This window comes from Halichoerus grypus, chromosome 1, assembly GCF_964656455.1.
Source record: "Halichoerus grypus chromosome 1, mHalGry1.hap1.1, whole genome shotgun sequence".
In the NCBI taxonomy this organism is placed as follows: domain Eukaryota; kingdom Metazoa; phylum Chordata; class Mammalia; order Carnivora; family Phocidae; genus Halichoerus; species Halichoerus grypus.
Genome location: NC_135712.1, coordinates 210,259,419 through 210,282,202, shown reverse-complemented (window position 1 = coordinate 210,282,202; position 22,784 = coordinate 210,259,419). Strand labels below are relative to the sequence as shown.

At 43.3% G+C, this 22,784-nt stretch overlaps 1 protein-coding gene across 1 annotated transcript; it reads right to left on the bottom strand.

Annotated features, from left to right (window-relative positions):
* Positions 1 to 8,210: 8,210 nt before the first annotated feature.
* Positions 8,211 to 22,001, bottom strand: LOC118538491 (uncharacterized). The gene is given in 7 exon segments (XM_078056037.1): positions 8,211 to 11,939; positions 12,373 to 12,455; positions 13,075 to 13,170; positions 16,556 to 16,682; positions 17,269 to 17,357; positions 17,891 to 17,987; positions 21,460 to 22,001. Coding segments are annotated over 6 exon segments (1,203 nt in total). The 5' UTR covers positions 17,922 to 17,987; positions 21,460 to 22,001; the 3' UTR covers positions 8,211 to 11,162.
* Between the last annotated feature and the right edge of the window lie 783 nt (positions 22,002 to 22,784).

The window sequence follows — 22,784 nt, the reverse complement described above, 5'->3', positions numbered from 1 at the left end:
GTCTTATTTTTGTGTGGTGTTCGAGCAAGGACCTGTGACCTGTGTGGGATTGTGGCTATGGGGTGGGCTGTGTTAAGGGAAATCTGGAAGTTGTGGGGATCTGTTTTAAGAAGGAACAAACCTATGGGTTCTTCAGAAAAACGAAGCAGGAGGTTAAATATTGTTATAATCAGGGCTGATGATCTGCTGGTACATACCTGTACAGTTGAACTGGTGGTTTAAATATTGAACTATTTCCATACCAGTTGGTAAGTAACTGCTACCCCAAAGACCCCCCAGACGCTCCCATGATGCAAGCACTGAGAGGTTCACTCCAGGAATATGAGGGGATCTCCAGGATCTTACTCCATTCCACCATGCTGAAGACTTACATATTGAATACTTTTAATGTTATCCTGGCAGCATGGACCTGACCCCAAGGTGGGTGGTCAGTGGGGGACTACAGATTGGAAGAGGATTTTGAACAGCCTTGCATGAGCTATACACAGAATGTAGTGGGTAAGGAGATAGACTTCCTGCCTTCAGCTCCCTGTGTGACTTTGAATGAGTCACATGACTTCATATGTTAGTTGTTGCTGTGTAACAAACATCCTCAAGACTTTGTGGCTTAAAACAGCAAGCATTTATTTCTCACAGTTCTGTGTGTTGGCTGGGTGGGTTTTCTGGTCACAGTCTCACTCCATCTATCCATCCATCTATCCATCTGTCCATTCATCCACCCATTTACCCATCCATTCATCCATTCATCTGTCCATTTGTCTGTCTATCGGTCTGCCCATGTTTGCCCAACCATCCATCTGTCAAGCCATCCTTCTGCCTCTCCTTCCTTCCTCCCTCCCTCCTTTCCTTCCTCCCATCCCTTCTTTCCTCCCTCCCTTCCCCCTTCCTTCCTTCCTTCCTTCCTTCTTTCCTTCCCTCTTTCCATCCATCCATCCATCCATTCAACCATCCATGTGTTTGTATACCCACCTGCCTATCCATCCGTTTATCCACCCACCTCTTCATCCATTCAGCCACCTATCTGTCTATCTGTTCACCCATCTGTCCATCCATCCAAGACTCCTGGCCTTTGGTGAGAACCCGGCAAGGCTGAGGAAGCATGGTCTTTGGCTGGGCTTTATAGGCCACAGTCTTGCAACCAGAGGAGGAGCTCTGGCTGGGCTCTGGGTTGGAGTGGGGATGTGGGTGGTTGAAGTGCTCAGGGTTAGGAGCCACAAGTACAAGCTCTGGCCCTGACTCTGCATGACCACAGATGAGACAGTTGTCACCAGCACAGTGCACAAGTGAGAGGAAGCACATGAAAGCTTTGGTATCTCCAAAGTACTCCACAGAAGAGGGATGTGATACTCTTAAAAGGGCTGACATGGTTAGCAGGTGGTCTAGACAATGTGTGATGAGGTTCATGTTTTCCAGCTCTTGGTCTCTAACCTCCTTGGATGCTGCTGACCCATCCCTTGGGGCATGGTTTCAACCCCATAAGGCTGACTGTGCTGCCTGAGATTGTGCCCTCAACGTGACTCACCCAGAGTCTTACACCTCAAGCGCCTCTAGAAGCCCTTGTTGTAATCAGAACCACAGGTTGCCACTGCAGTAGATGCTGTAGTAGATCTAGTGGGTAGATCTATCACTGTGGTAGGTGTAGTGGGTGCTGTGGCAAGTACACTGCTGTGGTTGCTGTGGTGGATTCACTGTAGTTGAATGTAGGGCACCATCCAGAACACCTCTTCAGAACCCAGATGCTCACTCTTCCAGCTGTCAGGGGCTGTTGTCTGCTGGGGGCTCACAACGGAGTCCCTCTGCCAGCACTCTCCTAGGTTTAAGGGAGCTGCTTTGCCCACAGTTATGCTCCCTTCCTTAGGGCAGCCACATCTGATGACTGGTTTATGTGGCATACGAAGCTCTGGCCCCTGTGCCTGTTAAGGGTTTGATTGTGTCTCCCCCAAACCCTCTAAAAAAAGATATGTTCAAATCCTAACCTCCAGTATCTCAGAATGTGACTTTCCTTGGAAATAAGGTCACTGTAGATGGAATTAGTTAGGGTGAAGTCATGCTGGAGTAGGATGGCCCCTGATCTGATATGACTGGTGTCCTTATAAAAGGGGAAAGTTGGACACAGGCACACAGAGAGAATGCCATGTGAAGACAAAGGCAGAAACTGGGACAACACACCTGCAAGCCAAGGTGTGGACAAGGAGCCAGAGATTTCCAGGGAACCACCAGGACCTTGAAGAGAAGCAAGGGACAGATTCTCCCTCACAACCTCAGAAGGAACCAACCCTGCTGACACCTTGATCTTGGACTTCCAGCCCCAGAACTGTGGGAGAATACATTTCTGTTGTTTAAGGCCCCCGTGGTCCTTCAGTACAGCAGCCCTAGTAAGCCAGTGGAACGTGGGACAACTCTGAAGAACCACCACAGTTAGAGTGCTCCCTGTGGGATCAGGGAAGGTTTTGGTTGCAGATGCACTGCAGTGTGATTTTCCCCTCTGCTCAGACCCACTTCCCTCCCTTACGGATGCTGATCCCAAGTTACCCCTGATAAAACTCCCCCATGTAAATAAACTAAACCCTTATCTCTATTTGTTGCTGTTAACAAACACTCCAATACTTAGTGGCTTAAAACAACAAACAGCTGTTATTTCTCACCATTCCATAAGCCAGGCCAGCACTAAATTAAATCCAGCCTTCTGTGTCTAACCAATGGCTTGGCTGGACTGGATGATTCAGGATGGTTTCACTCATCTGTCTGATGATGGCAGGCTAACAGATCTCAGAGTTTTTTCCTTAGGGAACCCAATCTACCACACCAAAGATGTTAGCCATTAGGGAAGCTTTCATTGACAGCTTTCAAAAATGAATCAGAGAGGACAGTGAACTCTCAAAGGTCACACAGCAAGTTGCTTTGTTTCACTGTGCTCTGGTTGATGGACCTACAGGTACATTTGGCATTCCAGCATTAAGGAGAAACAAGGAGCTGAGGTTTCTTTGCTTTTTTAAAAGATTTTATTTATTTATTTGAGAGAGAGAGAGAGAGGAAAAGAGAAAGAGAGGGTGAGTGGGAGGGAGAGAGAATCTGAAGGAGACTCCATGCTGAGTGCACAGCTGGATGCGGGGCTTGATCTCAAGATCGTGTGACCATGACCTGAGCTGAAACCAAGAGTCAGATACCCCACCTTGTGAGGTTTCTGAGCACAGTCCCTCCAGGGCTGCTCTGAGAAATACAGAATGCTGAACAGTAACCCATAGGGGAAGGAGAAGACAAAGCTCCCATGGTTAAGGGTATTCCTCTGGAATGGTTCACAACAAGACTTCAAAGTTAGAAATTTGTCAATTGGCTGGTTGTTCACCAGGCAGTTTGAGACAACTCATTAAACTTCCCTAAGCCTCAGTTTCCTCAATTTTAGAAAAAGATAATGACAGAACTTCTACTGCAGGGTCATTCTGAGATTAAATTGGATAAGACTGGAAAAGCATTAAGCACTAAGCCTGGTAAATGGTATAAGCTCAATACAGGTAAGTAGCTTTATTAGTATTTTTATTATTATAAATATGCATTTTCAAGCCTCAGGGAATGAGTTCCATGGTGTATGGGGTCATTTCATGAACCTCACATGGTGGACTGCTCAGGACGACCGTGTATTTCACAGATGTGACACCTGGGCTTCAGGGAGTTAAAGGAACATCACTGATCTTCCTTTCTGTCCTGTCATGTTGGGGAAAATAGCTGTTGGTGGATGCACTTTAGGATGACCCCCACCTCAATAATTCCCACTTCCTGGTGTCCACCACTTTGTATAATCCCCTCTCCCTGAGTATGGCAGGGTATGTGACTTCTTTTTCTCTATTTTTAAAAGATTTTATTTATTTATTTGTCAGAGAGAGAGAGAGAGAGAGCAAGCAAGCACAAGCAGGGGGAGCTGCAGGTGGAAGGAGAAGAAGACTTCCCGCTGAGCAGGGAGCCCGATGTGGGACTTGATCCCAGGACCCTGGGATCATGACCTGAGCTGAAGGCAGATGCTTCACCGAACTGAGCCACCCAGGCATCCCTGTGACTTGTTTCTAACTCATAGAACATGAAGAAGATGATGGAATGTCACTCCCATGATTATGGAATACTATATAAGAGTTCCTGTTAGCAGGTTGGAGAGAGATTTTACTGGTGGTGTTGAAAAGCAGACAATCCTATTGTGAACTGCCTATGAAAGGGGCCACATGAAGGGAACTGTGGCTGTTCCTAGGATCTGAGGGTGGCCTCCAGCCAACAGCCAGTATAAAACTGGTGTCACAAGTCTTACAACCACAAGGAAATTAACTTTGCCAATAACATGAATGAGCGTGGAAGCATATTCTTCTCCAGTCGAGCCTCCACATGAGAATGTGGCCAGCAGACACCTTGATTGCAGTCTTGAGAGCCCTCAAGACCTAGCTAAATGATGTGCAGACTCCTGGCCCACAGAAATTGTGAGATAATAAACGAATGTGTGGTTTTAAGTCGTTAAATTTGTTACACAGCAAAAGAAAACCATTAAAATAGCATAGTGACCTGATTTACAGTATTGTGCAGATGAAGAGTCATTTCATGTGTGGCACACAGAATGTCTTTGCTAAGTGTTAGATAATATGAATCACCGGCATCGACATCATCATGATTCTCCTGGTAGGCATCCTCCTGTGTCAGTCTTTTTTTAAAATATAGATCCTAGTTTTTCTTTTCTTTTCTTTTTAAAATTGAGATATTATTGACATGTAACATTATATTAGTTTCAGGTGTACAATATAATGATTTGATATTTGTATATATTGCAAAATTATCACAAGGAGTGTAGTTAAAATCCATCACTATATATACTTACTTTTTTTGCCATGAGAATTTAAAAAATTTACTTTCTTAGCAACTTTCAAATACACAATACAGTATTATTAACTATAGTCACCATGCTGTACATGACATCCCCATGACTTATATATTTTATAATTGGAAGTTTGCACCTTTTGACCCCCTTCACCTCCTGCCTCTGACAACCATCAATTTGTTCTCTGTATCTATGAACTGAGTTTTGTTTTTGTTTTTAGATTCCACATATAAGTGAAATCATATGGCATTTGTCTTTTTCTCTCACTTCACTTAGCATAATGCCTTCAAGGCCCATCTATATTGTTGTGAATGGAAAGATTTCACTCTTTTTTATGGCTGAATAATATTCTGTTTATACCTATACCACATTTTTGTTATTCATTCACCCATCAATGGACACGGGTTGTTTCGATATCTTGGCTATTGTGAATAATGTTGCAATGAACACAAAGGTGCCAGCCTTGTTTCTTCTACTGTCCCCTGCCCCCTCAGAGAGTGACCCACAGGTGCAATATGCCACATGCACAAACCCCTTGCCTTGGGCTGTCCCAGCATGTATCCTTTAAAGATTCAGAAACAAAGCCCTGGATAAACTTGGAAGACTCCAACACCAACATTCCAGTGCCACCCTGTGAATCTAGTCACATTTGGCAAGTTATATTTTTCTAAGAATTTGTCCTAGAGCTCATTTGCTGAAGCTTCCCTGGTCTCTGATATTGGGGTAACGGGGGTCAGAAGCTGGGGTTCCTGTTGTTTCTGGTCTGGAGATCTGCGGGAGGGGTCACCAGATGGAGATCCTATTTTCTCTAGTTTGGGGTGAGTTTTGAGGCTAGGATAGGGCTCTACTTATCCCTAGTCACTTTCTGGGACTCCCTTTGTCTGTCTTGTTGGTATACACTGGGTGGGTCACTGGGATTGGGCTCCCCATTCTCTACTGTTGCAGGGAAGCTGAAGGAGTCCCTTCTGGGCCTGCTGTCTTTTCTAGAATTGGAAGTGACTGGGGTGCTTGTTAGAATTTCCATCATCTCTGGTTTGGGAGGACGGAGGTGTTGCTTGTTTGGACTCCATCTTTTGTGCTTGGAGGTGAGTGGGGGATTACTATTTGAAATTCTGTTGCCTCTAGTGTTGGAGGAGGCTGGTAGTCTCTTGCTAGGGTTTCTGTCAGCTTGACTGTTGGATGCAGATTGTGAGCATCACTTGCTGGGGATTCCATAAGTTCTAATCTTGGTGGACAGACTGGGGGTCACTTGCTGTGCCTTCCATCATCTCTATGGGGGGAATCAGTTCAACAATTTCTAAAACCTTTTATTCAGAAAAATTTTAGATTTCCAAGAAAATTCTAAAACTATACAGGTTTTTTTTTTTTAAATAGTCAATTATTATTTGTATTTACTCACATTTATGTTTCCTATTGATCTACATCCATAGGTCTCCACATGGAATGATTTTCCTTCAGCCCAAAGAACTCATTTTAGTGTGTCTTGAGTGCAGCTGTTAATTAGTTCAGCTCTTAAAAAAATCCACTGGTAAACATTTTCATTTCATCTTCACTTTTGAAGAACATTTTGTCAAGTTATACAATTTTAGACTGAGCTTTTTTTTTTTTTCAGTCTAATCCTTTAGATGTCATTTATTGTCTTTCTGTTTCTGTGGTTTCTTTAAAAAAAGTCATCATTAGTCTTATTATTCTCTTTTGAAAGTAATGTGTTCCTTTGGTTGCTTTGAAGCTTTGCAGTTTGCTTTCAGTTTTCCACAATTTGTCAATGTTTCCTTCATTTTTATTTTTTATTTATTTTAAAAAAGATTTTATTTATTTATGTGAGAGATAGAGTGAGTGGTAGGGAAGGGGAGGGAGAATCTGAAGCAGACTCCATGCTGAGCACAGTGGCCGACGTGGGGCTCGATCCCACAACCCCAAGATCATTACTTGAACTGAAACCAAGAGTTGGATGTTCAACTGACTGAGCCACACAGGTGCCCATTTCCTTCATTTAAAAAAAACATATTTTTCATAATTATTTTGAAGTCCTTGTCTGCTGACTCCAATACCTGGATTGTTTCTGGGTCAGCCTCTATTGACTTACACATTCATAATTGGTACTTTCTCCTGTTTCTTTGCATGTCTAGTATTTTTTTATTGTGTGCTGGATATTGTTAATGATACGTTGTAGAGGCTCTTGATTATTCTTCTAATGATTAAGTTTTGTAATGGCAGGCAGTTATAGGACTAATGTATCACCTCGAGTTTTTAAATTTTGTAAGGGCAGGTTTATTTCAATTTTGCACTTACTCCTAAGGTGTATCTCTTCCTCTTAGTGCATGATACATATCATGGTGTGGCATTTCTAGGGTATTGGTTGAAATGGGTTTTCCCCAAGATCACTCCACTGTGGATGAGTCCAAAAACCAACCTCCAATTCCTAGAATGTGTGTCCTCTGAAATTTCTGTGCCACTCTTCCCCTTTCAGTAGCTATTCTTGGCTAAGCCTCCTAGTGACTTTTCCAGTTATAGGTAGTGTTTTTCAAAGACCCGAAGGAAATATTTAGGCAGGTTTTTTGGACTTCCCTGGGACTCTTCCTTCTCTATTAAAAGAGCATTTAGGGGGCGCCTGGGTGGCTCAGTCGTTAAGCGTCTGCCTTCGGCTCAGGTCATGGTCCCAGGGTCCTGGGATCGAGCCCCACATCGGGCTCCCCGCTCAGCGGGAAGCCTGCTTCTCTCTCTCCCACTCCCCCTGATTGTGTTCCCTCTCTCGCTGTGTCTCTATCAAATAAATAAATAAAATCTTTAAAAAAAAAAAAAAGAAAAAAAAAAAGAGCATTTAGGTTGGCACCTGTGTTCTTTCAACAAGCACCCAGCACCTTTTGAGCATTTCTTTACTTTATGGCATCGCAAGATATGCCAGGATCATTTTATATTTTCTCTGCCCTAGCCCTGGAATTAACCACTTCTCCAAGGAGCCCTGGTTACCACCCCCCTTTTTTTGAGAATGGCATTTACAAACCTAGATCTAGGTGCCAGGTGTACTCATTGCTACTGAAGTGCCACCGCTTCTAGGTCTTCCTCTCTGCTGACAGAGGTTGAAAATATATGTATGTACCCACTTCAGGCATACGCATACCTCTGTGCTTATCTAGTTATGTGTCTATGTATGTATCTATCATCATCTTTCAAGAAACCCCAAGTTCTTACTTCTATCTCCAATTCCAATCCAACACCACAGGGTCCACTCTAGCCTTTCTCTTTCCTTGTTTGTAATGTCTCTGAGAGCAAGAAACTGGCTTTAAGGATCTACAACATATATACTTAGTTGTCCAACCCTAGTATATACATAAAGTGGTTCAGAATTGCCAACCCATACCCTTGAGAGAAACAAATTTATTAACTCTAGTACAGGATTTCTGTACAGTTCTTTTTGCTTTTAGCCTTATAGCATCTGGTCAAAATACAGTTTTCCTAAGTAAGTTAGGTTTCTTCTCCATCCTCTTCAGTGTGGTTATGATATTCATTTGTAATACAGTTACGTTCATTTGTTATAGTCTGTATTCCATTTTGTGTTACCTCTACTACCTGGTGATTGTATTTTGTTTTAACCTATAATAATATTCACTCTTTGTGGTTTAATGTTCCGTAAGTTTTGAAAAAATACAGAGAGATTTGTCATGCTATAGGACAGTACCAAAACTCCTGAATTCCCTTGTGCTATGCCTTTGTAGTTATCCTATCTTCTACCTCTTATCCCTAGCAACTACTGATTTGTCCTTCCCCACAGTCTTGTCTTTTCCAGAATGTCATACAACGGAATCATACAACATGTGGCTTTTTGTCTCTTTCACTTAGCGAATTTTTAAATTGAGGCATAACTTACATGCAGTGCAATGTACAGATCTTAAGTGTACAGTTTGATGCATCCTGCCAAATGCATATATCTGTGTAACTTATACTCCGATCAAGACATAAAACATTTTCTCACCCTGTGAAGTTCCTTCTTGTCCTTTCCCAGTCAATCCAAGTTACTGCCTCACATCCCTTGCCTCACACTTAGTTGCAACCCCTGTTCTCCACCCCCCTCCAGATTATTTTCTGCCTGTTCTAGAAATCTATGTAAATAGAATCATACAGTATTTACTTTTTTGTGTCTGGCTTGTTTTGCTTGGTATAATCCTACAATTAATTTTAATTAATTCACAATAAAAAATGAAATATATATATAGGGTTTCCTATATACCAGGCAGTCTCCCAAGTGCTTTACATATATTAATTAATTGAACCTTCAATACAAGTTTACAAAGTAGGCACTCTCATTGTTAGCATTTTATAAATGAAAAAACTGGCACAAAGTGTTTGTTACTTGCCTGAGGTAACCAGGTGATTAAGCAGTAGGGTCTGGACTTGAACTCAAATAGTTTCTCTCCAGAGTCCATACTCTTTAATTGCTATGCAATAGAACACGGCCTCTGTACCAGGCGTGGCTATGGTACAGGATCTACAGTGATAAATCAAACACACAGTCCTTGCTTTCATGGTGTTCACAACATAGTGGGGGTTGGGATGGGGAATAAATATTAGTCAAATAAAGAGGTATATATAGAGTCAGTCAGATGGTGGTAAGTGCTATTGAGATGAATAACTCCCAATAAAGATAATAAACGTGGGAACTGGAGACTTGCTCACATATTTGGAGTGGGAATGAAAGCCTTTCAATTCAAGTGACATTTTGGCAGAAACCTAAGTAAACTGAGCGAGTGAGCTATGTAGCTATGTTGGGAATATCAGTCTAGGCATTACAGAGACCCTGACATTGAACTGTGCTGGGATGATGGGGCTACCGCAAGACCAGCGCAACTATAGTGTAGGAAGTAAACAGGAATGGTGGAAGGTGAGGTCGGCTCTGCAGTGGATCTGAATTGTTTGGGGCCTTGTAGAAAATGGTAAAGACCCTTCATTATATTCTCAGTACATTGGTGTATCACTATAACAGAACAATTGCAGGCAGGGTGTAGGGAAACAAAAAAGGGATAGTGCATATTCAATGACTGGAAGAAGAACAAGGAAGGAGAGGACAGAGGAGGGAGTGATTATTGAAAATTTGGGGCATGGTAGGAAGAGGGGAGAGGGCTGCACTACAGGGACTGAAAAGTGGCCAAGTGTAGCATCCAGAACCCAATTCTCCTGCAGGGATATGCTGTGGGGTGGACTCACTCTCCTCTATCCCTTTGATCTCCCACCTGGGCTCCCCACTGACCAACCCAAACAGAAGCCTGAGGTATATGAGCCCACTGATATAGTCCATTAACCTCTCGAGGCACAGAGCAGGGAAGAGTAAAGTAGAGTGGAGAGTGCCAATTGTTTCCTTCCATATTCCTTATATACAGTGTTCCTGTACAGTGTGATTTCTTATGTATGTCTTAAAGGATGAGTGTCTTCTGAAGAGTTTTCCATTTTGATGATATTCATAGGGTTTTCCCTTCATGTGAATTTCATGTGATTCACAAGATACCACGAAAGGCTTTCCTTTAGCCAATGCATTCCTCCTGTTTCTCCCCAGTTGGTAATTTTTTTTACTTCTGTGAGAGCTTGAGGTAAAAGTTTTACCACAAAGTCGGCACTTATAGGGTTTCTCTCCACAGTGAGTTAACATTTGGGCTATTGAATGGTATTCCATATTGACTGGATTAGAAGGAGGATCTGCTGATAGCTTTTCTTCACTGAGTCATGATCGATCTCCAAGATGGTTCCCAGTGTTTTCGGTCTCCTTGTATCCATATCTTGTGTAGTTCCCTCCCACACTGTCAGAACCAGTGTGGGTGACCAACACAATACAGATGAAGAGAATATATCCTGCGGCTAGGTCATAAAAGACATTATGGCTTCTGCATTGGCTCTTTTGGATCACATTATTTGGGGAGAACTTGCTGCCATATTATAAAGACACTCATCACTGCAGAGAGGCTTACATGGCAAGGAACCATAGGTCCCATGCCAACAACTGGCACTAGTTTGTCAGGCATGTGAATAATCAATCTTCAAAGTGGACCCTTCAGTCCTAAAGACTTCAGGTGACTGCAGTTCTAGTCGACATATTGGTTGCAACCTCGTGAGGGAACTAGAACCAGAATTACATAGCTAATCCATTTCTGAACCCCTGACCTACATAAATTGTGAGATAATAAATGTTTGTTGCTTTAAAGCACTAAGTTTTGGGGCTAATTTGTTATGCAAAGATAATTTCTACATCCAGCATGAGTTCCCAAGATGTCAGAGGGATGAGAAACCAATGAATGCTTTCCCATAGTCGCTGCATTCCTATCTACCTATTATGAATTCTCTTGTGCACAGAAAGGTAAGAGTTACTGCTGAAAGATTTCCCACAATGATTACATTCGTAGGGTTTTTCTCCAGTGTGAATTCTCACATGTTTCTTAACAGATGAGAGATTATTAAACGCTTTCCCACAGTCACTACATTCATAGGGTTTCTCTCCATTATGTATTCTCTTGTGCACAGTAAGAGAAAAACTACTGCTGAAGGATTTTCCACACTGATCACACTCATAGGGTTTTTCTCCAGTATGAGTTCTCACGTGCTGGGTCAGATGTGAGCTCTTCCTAAAGGCTTTCCCACAATTGTGGCACTCATAAGGTTTCTCCCCTGTATGAATTCTGTTGTGCACGGTAAGGGAAGACCTCGTGCTGAAGGCCTTGCCACACTGATTACATTCATAATGATTCTCCCCAGTATGAACTCTCTTGTGCCTTTTGAGGATACATCTAGTACGGAAGACATGAAAACACTGATTACATTTGTAAGGTTTTTCTCCAGTGTGAATTCTCACGTGCAGTCTAAGGGAAGAGGGATTACTGAAGGCTTTCCTGCAGTCAGTGCATTCATAGGGTTTCTCCCCATTATGTATTCTCTTATGAACAGTCAAGTAAGAACTACTGCTGAAGGATTTGTCACACTGATTACAGACATAGGGTTTTTCTCCAGTATGAATTCTCTTGTGCTGAGTGAGGTTAGATTTTGTGCTGAAGATTTTAAAGCACTGATTACATTCGTTGAGTTTCACTCCAAGATGATTTCTTTCCTGTTGATTAAGAGATGAATGATAACTATAATTTATAGTATTTTTAATATTCAGTGCTATCGTAGGAATTCTCTCTCCCAGGAATTCTGTTATGTATAACATTATAATTTGGCATTTTTGCTACTTTGAGTGATTAGAAGTTAAAAAAGATGGCTGTGGTGCCACAAGTCTTTATCATATTCAGAGAACAGTTTTCTGATAGGTTTAACACCAGTTCATGTTTGAAATCTTTAATATCTGAGTCACATTTATGGAAACAATTATGGAGATGCTCAGGGAAGAAATAACTGTGAAATCATTTTTCTCCAAATTCACAATAGTTTCATGGTATCTCTTCAGAGGCCACTTTCTCTTGGGAGAATGACTCTCTTGGTAACTTTGTAGTTTTTCTAATTTATGGCATATTCCTACTGTGGAAAATTAGAAATCTTACCATTTTTACACCTTCATATTGTTCTTTTCTAAAAACATGCTACTTAGAAGTTAACCCTTTGGCTTTAAGTAGAGTCTCCAAATCTGAAACAAATTGAAAAGAAGTTTAAGTTTGTGGAGAAAATAAAAGATAAAATGCACATATTACTGAAGGCAGACCTTAAAGGATTAGCGTTTTTCAGGAGGTTTGCAATGAAAGGGACACAGGTATGACAATTTAGGTATTTTTAAAAGATTGTATTTATTTCAGAGAAAGAGAGATAGCAACAGAGATAGCGAGAAAGAACACGAAGCCTGAACTGAAGGCAGACGCTTAACTGACTGAGCCACCCAGGTGCCCCAATTTTAGGTATTTTTAAAAGACTCTAGGAAGATTGAGATTGAGGCTGACAGAAGAAGGAATCGTCAGGAATGTAAAGTGGGATGGAGCTCACGTGAAACTTACATTTAAGAAGAAAAAGAGACATGTCTTTTTTCTTCCTCTAAGGCTGAAGTAAAGTGTGAAGTGATGAACAGAGAATTTAAGAGGAAGAAAAGAAGGTACACAAGGAGGCTTATCCTAAATGCTTTTGATCTTGTCAGGAAAAAAAAAGGGCATTTTACAAAGTTCCCTGAGTGACATTTCCTAAAGTAATACTCCAAACTCCCAAGCCACAGGCCAGACATGTTCCTCACAAGGACTCACAATCTACCTGGTGCTCACCTGGACAGTTGCCTGGGAGAATTCTGATTTCCTCTGTAATCACTTTATCTTCTTGCTCCAATTCAGACACCAGACCAGGTTTATCAACTTGATTTCCTATACATAAAGAAAGGACATAGTATGTAGGGGGACTCTACAGGGGAAAATGAGCCCCACCATGAAACTGAAGCCCTTACTTCTGAAGATAAGCAGGTGTGGCTTTAGGAACAATGGGATAATTATCCCTAAATTCTAATAAATATAGTAGCTCTCTTTCATAGTGAAAAAAAAAAAAAAAAAGAGAGTATCCTCAGTCGATACCCACGGTGCCTGGGGGAATAACTAGTACCAGAAGCTAATACCCAAGCTCAAACACATATTTAAAAGCTCCAAAACTTTTATGCATAGAGAATATAAAGTCAGGGCCAGGACTAGATCTTCAGTTCATAGGGCAGGCATTAGAGTGTAAGCTCCATGATAGTAGGGACCACATCTGTCTTGTTCACCACTCTATTCCCAATTCCTAGCACAGGCCTAGGAACATAAAGGTGCTCAAGAAAGACTTCTGAGAAGTGATGTCAGCAAAAATGGTGGAGTCGGGACCTCTAAAGTCTAACCTCCATACACACACACACAAAAAAGCAAATTAACAGGTAAAAACTGTTTGAATTACTAAAACTCTAGGAAGTGATCAAGAGCTTACAGCAACAAGGAAAATGCTTAATCAAGACAAACAGCTGAATCTGTAAGAGAGCTTTGTGACATTTTAGCTGATCCTCACCCTATCCTCCGTCCCACCCCAGCAAGCATTTTGAAGACAACAATCTGTGCTCTTAGTACTGGTAGAAGTAGGACAAATCTTATTTTCAAAGAAGTGTGATTGTCTGTTTTGACCTTCCTGGTGGCTCCCAGAAGGACTGGCTCACAGGGCTTGCCTTTATTTCGTTTAACTCCAAACTCTCCCGGAATGGAAGTGGCTATGGGGGCGGAGGGCTGGGGCATGTACTGACTACATTTAAATGTATTAGCTACTGCTGCTTGGGGCAAGGGAAAATCACTAAAGCACACATAAGACTAGCCAAAAAGTCTCAGAGGAAAAGCAGGGAACAAGATGCTTTGGGGGAAAGGGGCTTTGAAAAGCTCCCACAGTCCTAGGAATATAGAACATGTACATACCCATGGTTGGGTGTACGCTCAGAAAATATCTGAAAAGGCACTAAGCCTTCACCTTTGACTGACCTTCAGGCTCTATACAAGCAGTAAGTGAAGGCTAAGGCAGAGTTGTAAACTGTTTGAGTTTTGAAGGCATGCTCCTATATACACAGAGACCATCTGCAAAGACTGGGAGTTTTGGAGTTCCAGGCATTTAAGGAAACCTCTGATAAATCACTAGCTGACTGTTAACTTAACAAAATAGAGATTGCAGTGGCCACACACGACAAATACAGACATTACAAAATTAGTTCAGAAAATGTCACCAAACAATACTAACTAGAACAAGCAACAACAATAAACCTTGGGGATAGGGGAATCTCTGACTTACAGAACTGTCCTAACATTCCAAACGTTTTTGGAGTTTTCAACAAATTATGAGGCATGCAAAGAAACAAAAAAGCATGACCATTACAGAAAAAGGAAATTAAGAAACACTGTTCCTGAGGAAGAGACTTACTAGACCAAGATTTCTTCTTTTTTTTTTTTTTAAAGATTTTATTTATTTGACAGAGAGAGACACAGCAAGAGAGGGAACACAAGCAGGGGGAGTGGGAGAGGGAGAAGCAGGATTCCTGCTGAGCAGGGAGCCCAATGTGGGGCCCAATCCCAGGACCCTGGGATCATGACCTGAGCCGAAGGCAGATGCTTAGCGACTGAGCCACCCAGGCGCCCCAAGACCAAGATTTCAACTATTTTAAGTACGTGCAAAGAGCTAAAGGAAACCATGAAAAAGGATTCTCAACAAATAGTGAAAGAAATTATAAAACAGAACCAAACAGAAATTTTGGAGTGGAAAGTACAATAAATTAAAATGAAACATTCACTAGAAAAGTTTATCATCAAACTTGATCTGGTGGAAGAAAGAATCAGTGAACTTGAAGACAGGTCAATTGAGATTGCCCAATTTGAAGAGCATAAGAAACCTGTGGGACACCATCAAACAACCAACATGTGCATAATAGAGTTCTTGAAGGAGAGGAGATGGACAAAGGGGCAGAAACAATATTTTAAAAAGATAAATGGCCAAAAAATTCCCCAAACTGAAGAAAGTGATGAATCTACATATCCAAGAAACTTAATGAACACCGAAGAGGATAAACTCAAGGAGACCAAATTGAGACACATTATAATCAAACTGTTGAAAGCTAAAGACTAAGAGAGTATCCTGAAAGCAACAAGAGAATTTTTAGTTCATCACATATATGGGATCACCATCAATCAGATTAACAGCTGATTTCACATCAGAAATCGCAGAGGCCATAAAGCAGTGGGATGACATATTCAGAGTGCTGAAAGGAAAAAACCTCTGTCATTCATTAATTCTATATGCAGCAAAACTATCCTTCAAGAAAGTGAGAAGACAATCCATAGAATGGGAGAAAATATTTGCAAATCATCTATTTGATGAGGGTCCAGCATCCTGAATATATAAAGAATTCTTACAACTCGACAATAAAAAGGCAAACAACCCCAGCCCTCTCAAAGTGGGCAAAGGACTCAAATACACATTTTCCCAAAGAAGATATACAAATGGCTAACAAGCACATGGAAAGAGGACCCATCTTATTATTCTTTAGGGAAATGCAAATAACCAAGTGTTCCCACATTGTTGGTGGGAATGTAAATGGTGCACAGGTACCATGGAGAAAAGTTTGGAGGTTCCTCAAAAAGTTAAACATTGAATGACCATATGACCCAGGAATCCCACTTCTAGGCAAACGTACAAGAGAACTGAAAACAAATGTTCAGGCAAAAACATACATGAATGTTCATAGCAGAGCACAGCACTCTTCACAGTAGCCAAAAGGTGGAAACAACTCAAATGTTCATCGACTGATGAGTGGGCACAGAGAAAGTGGTATATACACACCATGGAATAACGTTCAGCCAGAAAAAGGAATAAAGTTCGACACATGCTACAGCATGGCTGAACCTTGAAAACTTTATTCTAAGCAAAAGAAGTCAGATACAAAAGGCTATATATTGTATGATTCCATTTATATGCAATGTCCAGAACAGGTAAAACCAGAGACCGAGAGTAGATCCATGGTAGCCAGTGGCTGGAGTAGGTGGGAAAGGGAGTGGCTACTTAATGATTATAGGGTTTATTTTTGGTGCAATAAATGTTCTGGAATTAGAGGTGGTTGCACAACACTGTGGCATTACTAAAAATCACTGAATTATACATTAAAAATGTTTTCTGTTCTGTGAATGTCACATGAATTAAAAAAAGAAAAGACTTATTACCTGAGTCATTAAATAAATGCAGGGCTGAGGTGGGGCTTACCCAGCGATGCCAGATTTATGCAGTTCTCCCGCATCACGTCTCTGTACAGTGTTCTTTGAGAAGGGTCCAGCAGTGCCCACTCCTCCTGCGTGAACTCCACGGCCACATCCTCGAAGGTTACCAAGTCCTGAGCCGTCACAAGCATCATGGCTTAGCCAAGGACCACCCCCACCAAGTTGATAGGAGGATGACAGGACTAGGGACAGGAAACCCCAAGCACAAGATGTACGGGCAGGGTTCTGAGCTCTGCTCTCCACTGCTCCTGGGCTTAGCCTGCAGGGCTCCTCTCCTGCCTACTGACGCCCACTCCCAAGGTGAAATGTACCTTTAACATGTAGGTGAGTCCCTTATTCCAGTGAGACCGTGGAATCCTGCAGTCTTATTTCCCTCGATCTCAGGGCTGAGCATAGGCCGGGGACATGGCAGATGTCAGAGATACTCCCCAGTGGCCATCACCAGTTGCTTGAATATAGGACACAGTCATGTCTTTCCTTTAAAACTAATAATAATGTAATGTATAAAGTGACTCTGGAGGAAGTTAGGAAAATATAGAAAATGTTGATAAACACTGACAATCCTTTATCTACCACCAGATGCCCGGAGATCCTGGAATGCCTGAAGACCTGGCTTGGCTGTGGGGCTCCAGGCCCTGAAAGGTAAGTCCAACTTTTGGTCAAAAGAATAATTATTTGGGAAAAAAATATGTGACTCACCGGTAACCAGCTTGTCAGGAAGCCATGAACCAACCCTTCCTCCTCTGTGCATCCTTTTTGAGGAGAGGCTGAGTACAGGGAAGACTGAGCTGGAGAAGAAATGAGTCGGAAGAGTCCAGGATTGCTCTATATTCTAGCACTCACCAGTTTGGAGGCTTCCTCACCTACCTGTAATTGACCATACCCCAACACACACACACACACACACACACACACACACACACACACACACACACACACAGCTTTCACAGGACAACAGAGCAGAGCCCTGTCTCACCAGGGCCAGAAAACAGGGCCAAGGCTCTTACTGCACTGGAGGAAAAGATGATAATTCCCATTTCACAGATGAGGAAATTGAAGTTCAAGGGACAGCACTGTTATTTTATCAAGTTTATAGAAAGAATTTGAGGTAAATTCAAAGGCTCTCCCATATTCACGACACAGGTGAGATCTCCACAGACACACTCAAACCACCAACACCCCAAATCCCAAGAACCACATGGGGTCCTGGTGACCCCCGGGCATTCGGGGCTCTACTCCCGCCTCCCTGCTCAGCCCCTCCTTTCCTGCTCTGTGGTGCAGGGGCCTTTAACGCTTGGATTTTGAGGGCCCCCCAACTTACCACAAGTGGGGGAGAGAACCATGGCCGCCATCCTGTGACTCAGACAGAGAACCCGGACACTCCTCCTCTCGTCCCCACAGTGCACGCAGGCCAGGCTCTGGAAGAAATGGGAAAACAGGAAGCTTTCACAGCCTTTCTCCCTCTCCAGGCTACTGAGGATGAATGGGTCTCAGCCTGCCCACCGTGTCCTCCTTTAAATGCAAGTGGGGTCTCCAATCCTGGGTCTTTACTTTGCTTACTAGCATGTGATGAACGGAGGGCATGTGAAAAACTTGTCCTCTTCTGTCCTAACTGGGACAACCAGCACAAGCCTGTGTCACCCCCATTTAAATCCTCAGCTTCACCGAGTCTCAGGGCACATCCTTCCCATCCAAGCGGTTGTCACAAACACATTCCCAGCTACGACCCCTTTACCAAATAGAGATGCTGGCACCTGCCTCCCATTAGTCTTTCGATCTCCAGTCCCACTGCCCTCGGGTAATATCAGAGGGCGTGAGGATGACCCTCACTGTTACGAGTTGGTCCCCATCCACGTTGGCCGCACCTTCCATCGGCACCACCCTAGACTCTGTCATCACCTGACCCTGTTCTACCATCTAGAACAACAGGTCAGAAATGTCTCTCTGAACCCAGCCTCCCAAACCTCGTCCTTGTCCACTCAGTTGTTCTCAACCACACAAAGGACTCAGTCCAGCCATTCTCCTGCCTCCTCAGGCACTCCCTGTTTGATGTTTACAACATCTAGCCATTTCCTAAATTTATTACTAATGAGAGTTTGTCAGAAGCTGATATATCTCTAAATTTAAGCTAAGTTTATTTAAATTAGGGTGTTCTATTAACCATTTTTCCTGCTGCTTAGAAAAGTAACCCTCACAGAAAGATTACTTTCATATTATGGTGACATCCATGTGTTACAGTGACATTTCAGTAGAATGCCCACACTTCTTTAATTTAATTCCTACAAGAAGGGGAAATATTACTGGCTTTTCAATATTTCTACCTTAACTGGGTTTTGCCATGATAAAAAAAATAATAATTGTTGGACTGCTATTCAACTACTCAGTAATAGGTTGCTGTCTTTATTATAAATCCATATTCCTGATATTGAGCCGTTTTTACCAATATGTTGGCTTAACAGTAAATAAACATATGTGGGAATGCACATATGTTTTAGTAGTGTTTTTAGTAGTGAAATAAATCTATCATAAGGGCAGGTTTCCTTCTGTTTCCACCTAGTCTCTCCCTGATCACTGGCAAAGTGTTTTCAACCCTTGACTCATTTCCTCGCATCCCACTTACTCCTCAACTTGGGACACTCTGGTTTCAACCATTTCAAGGACACCACCCTTGGTAGACTCACTGGTGATCTTATTCATAATGACAGAGATGCAGATTGCAACTACACTGATACTATTTCTTATCTGTCAGATCAAGAAAAACCCTTTATTGGAAAGTCTGTCCGGAAAGGCACTCTCATACACTGCTGGGGTGCAATCCTACAGAAGGAAATTTGTCATCATCACGCAAAACTGTGAAGATGTTTACTTCTTCTCCGTCAATCCCACTTGTAGGAATCTTTCTCAAAGATACGGAAATATTAAAACCGATGTCTAAGACTATTTACTGTGACAATATATATAATAGCGAAGGACTAAAAGCAACACAAATGACCATCTATAGGGAACTGGTTGAATAAACTAGGGGATATCCATACAGTGAAGAATCATGCAGCCATTACAGAATGAGATGATCTCTAGGTATTCATAGAGATTATTATCCCCAATAAATATAAGGAGAGAAAAAAAATCAAGGTACAAAACAGTATATGGAATGTTCCTTTTTATAAGAAGGGAAAGGCCAGGAGAGACACATATGTATGTATATATATGTGCATATATATATTTTGCATATATACATTTATAGACACATATAGACAGATACATACACAGATACACATACCCACTTGCTTCTAAATGCAAAAGAAATACTGAGAGAATAAAACAAATGAATATAAATGGTGACCAATGAGGGCAGGAGAATAACTGAGAAGAAGAGACAGGAATTATAGTTAGAATTCCCTGAACATGTCTTATTAGAGAATTTTGGCTTTGGAATCATATTTAAAAAAATACAACTGCAATCCTCAAAACTGAAAACAAACAACAAGAGAAACCTAATTGCTCATCAATTTGGAAACACGACCACAACAGTCTGAAAAAACAATACCTTCCTATGACTTTAAAACAAAGTATATTGCTAATTCTGCCAGTTTCCTACTGATGGACATTTGTGTTGCTTCTCATCTTTTGCTGCTGGAAATAATGCTCCCACAAATAATCTCATATTGTTTTGTATTTTGGGAGGTTGACACTCAGAATATATTTCCAGAAGTGGGGTTGCTAGGTATGGGCAGCAATGTTTCTGAGTGTCATTTTTTATATACAGGGAAGGAGAGTACCATTAAGTAAATAAATCAATGTTGTTAGGAGCCAATATTTTTAGTGTAACATATAAAAATTAACATAAAATCCAAAAAGTTAAGGAAAAAAAAAAACACTGCAAAATTAAAACTGAATTAGAAATACCATGTTAAACTCACGATTTAAAAAACATATATTTCCGCGGGCACCTGGCTGGCTCAGTCGGTGGAGTGTGTGACTCTTGATCTCGGGGTTGTAAGTTTGAGCCCCACCTTGGGTGTAGAGATTACTTAAAAATAAAATTTTAGGGGCACCTGGGTGGCTCAGGTGGTTAAGCATCTGCCTTAGGCTCAGGTCATAATCCTAGGGTCCTGGGATGGAGCCCCAGGTGGGCGGGCTCCCTGCTAAGTGGGGAGTCTACTTCTCCCTTTCTGTCTGCCCCTCACCCCTGCTCATGGTCTCTCTCTCTCAAATAAATAAATTAAAAAAAAATCTTTAAAAAATAAAAATAAAACCTTAAACAATAAGAACAACCTCTCCCCCGCCCGGCCAAAAACACACATATATTTCCTAGCTAAATCCAGGGAAAGGTCCTAGAAGGAATGTTACTCAAGGGGCACTTACTTAGCACACCCAGTGTCTAGATCTTGGTTTTTAATACTATTCGCCATTACAAGGAGCAAAGTATGAACTAATAATGGAAAAATCTCCAGTATATGTTAAGGGACAAAACGCAAGACAAAAACGCATACAGGACTACAATGTTTTGTGTAAGTAAAGTGGAAACAAGAATACATTTGCTTGTATTCACTTGAAAACCTGGAAGGATAAGAATGCACGATAAACCACTAAAAGCAATTACCTATATAGGTCCCTAAGGGAAGAACAGGATGGAAGAACGGGGGGGGGGGGGGAAGATTTTCTAACATAGACCTTTTCGTATCATCTTAGTTTTGAACCAAATGCAAAGAAAAACTTTAACCAGAATTTCCGACAAGTGAGTATTTTCTAAGAAAACTGAGTAATTTAATTTTTAACCCTCACTCTTAGTGACCCCTGGTGTCGCTTGCCCACAGGAAGGGCCCACTGGCAGTTCTGCGCAGCGGAGGCTGCTGGAACCTGTTGATACAATTTCCACGGGGAGCTCACCTGGCCACACGGAAATCCACGGATCCCTGAGAACAGGTGGAGCCTGAGGCTGGTTTCCACGCAAACTCGGAACCAGAGAGATGCTCTTCTTGCCTTGGGGCGGGGGGGGGGGGGAAGGCACGAAGATTGCTTTTGAGGCCTTTACAGGAAGTAATAGTTGTTGGATAGAAAGACCGCCCATTCACCATTTTTAAAATTTACTGATTCAAGGTGCAGCGAGAGCCGAAGTTGCTGGTTCCCCAGCCGTCCGCTCCCAAGGGGGAGAACGCGGCGTCAGGCTGTGCGCATTCGCCTCGCTCGCTCATTTCGCGGGATGGAGCTTCTGCGGCTGGTCGCTGGGGGGAGGGGGGGCCCATCGGCTAAGTGACTCCGCTGACTTTGAACCGATTTCCACAGCTGGTGCAAGACCTCGGACACGGAAGGCCCTGCAGAGAGCAGGAGGGTTTCCCAACCTTGGCACTGCGGACACCGGGGCGGGGTGACTTTTTGTCGCGGGGGCGGTCCCGTGCATCGGGGGATGCTGAGCAGCATCCCCGGCCACTACCCTCTAGAGGCCGGTGTGTGATATGTGACAACCCCACTGTCCCCAGACAGGGCGGGAAGTCCGGGGGTGGGGGGAGAGGGGGGCAGAGTGGCCCCCAGGTGAGGTGACGGGGACCGTGCTTTCTGAGGGGGACGGCGCGGCCGGACCTCCAGGCTGACCTGAGCAACAGCCTGAGGCCCCCGGGGACGGACGGAGGGACACCGGCGTGACCGGGGACTGCCCGAGGCCCAGCCCCTCCCGGGCGGGACGCGAGATCCCGGGCTCGCGGCTCCCCGGCTGCGGCTCGGACCTGCCGGGCAGACCCGCGGCTCCTCCTCGGCCGCGCCCCCGCCGCACTTCCGCTTCCGGCCTCGGGCTCGCGGCGGCCGAGGGGGGCGGTCGGCGATTCCGGGCTGAGGCGGGGGGCGGGCCTTGGGGGACGCGAGGGGCGCGAGGGGCGGGGCCCGGGCCTAGCGGAGCGGTGGCAGCGAGGGGAGGAGGGGAGGAGGGGAGGCGGCGAGGGGCGGCGGGCCTCGCGGGGCGGTGGGGAGGGAAGGGGAGGGGAGGGGCCGGGCCTCAGACCGGGATGCTTAGTTTGCTTAGTTGACAAATAAAAATCCATGAGGGGAGGGCTCCCGGGGGGCTCGGTCTTTGAGCATCTGCCTTCGGCTCAGGTCATGATCCCAGCGTCCTGGGATCGAGCCCCGCATCGGGCTCCCTGCTTCTCCCTCTCCCACTCCCCCTGCTTGTGTTCCCTCTCTCACTGTGTCTCTCTCTGTCAAATAAATAGATAAAATCTTAA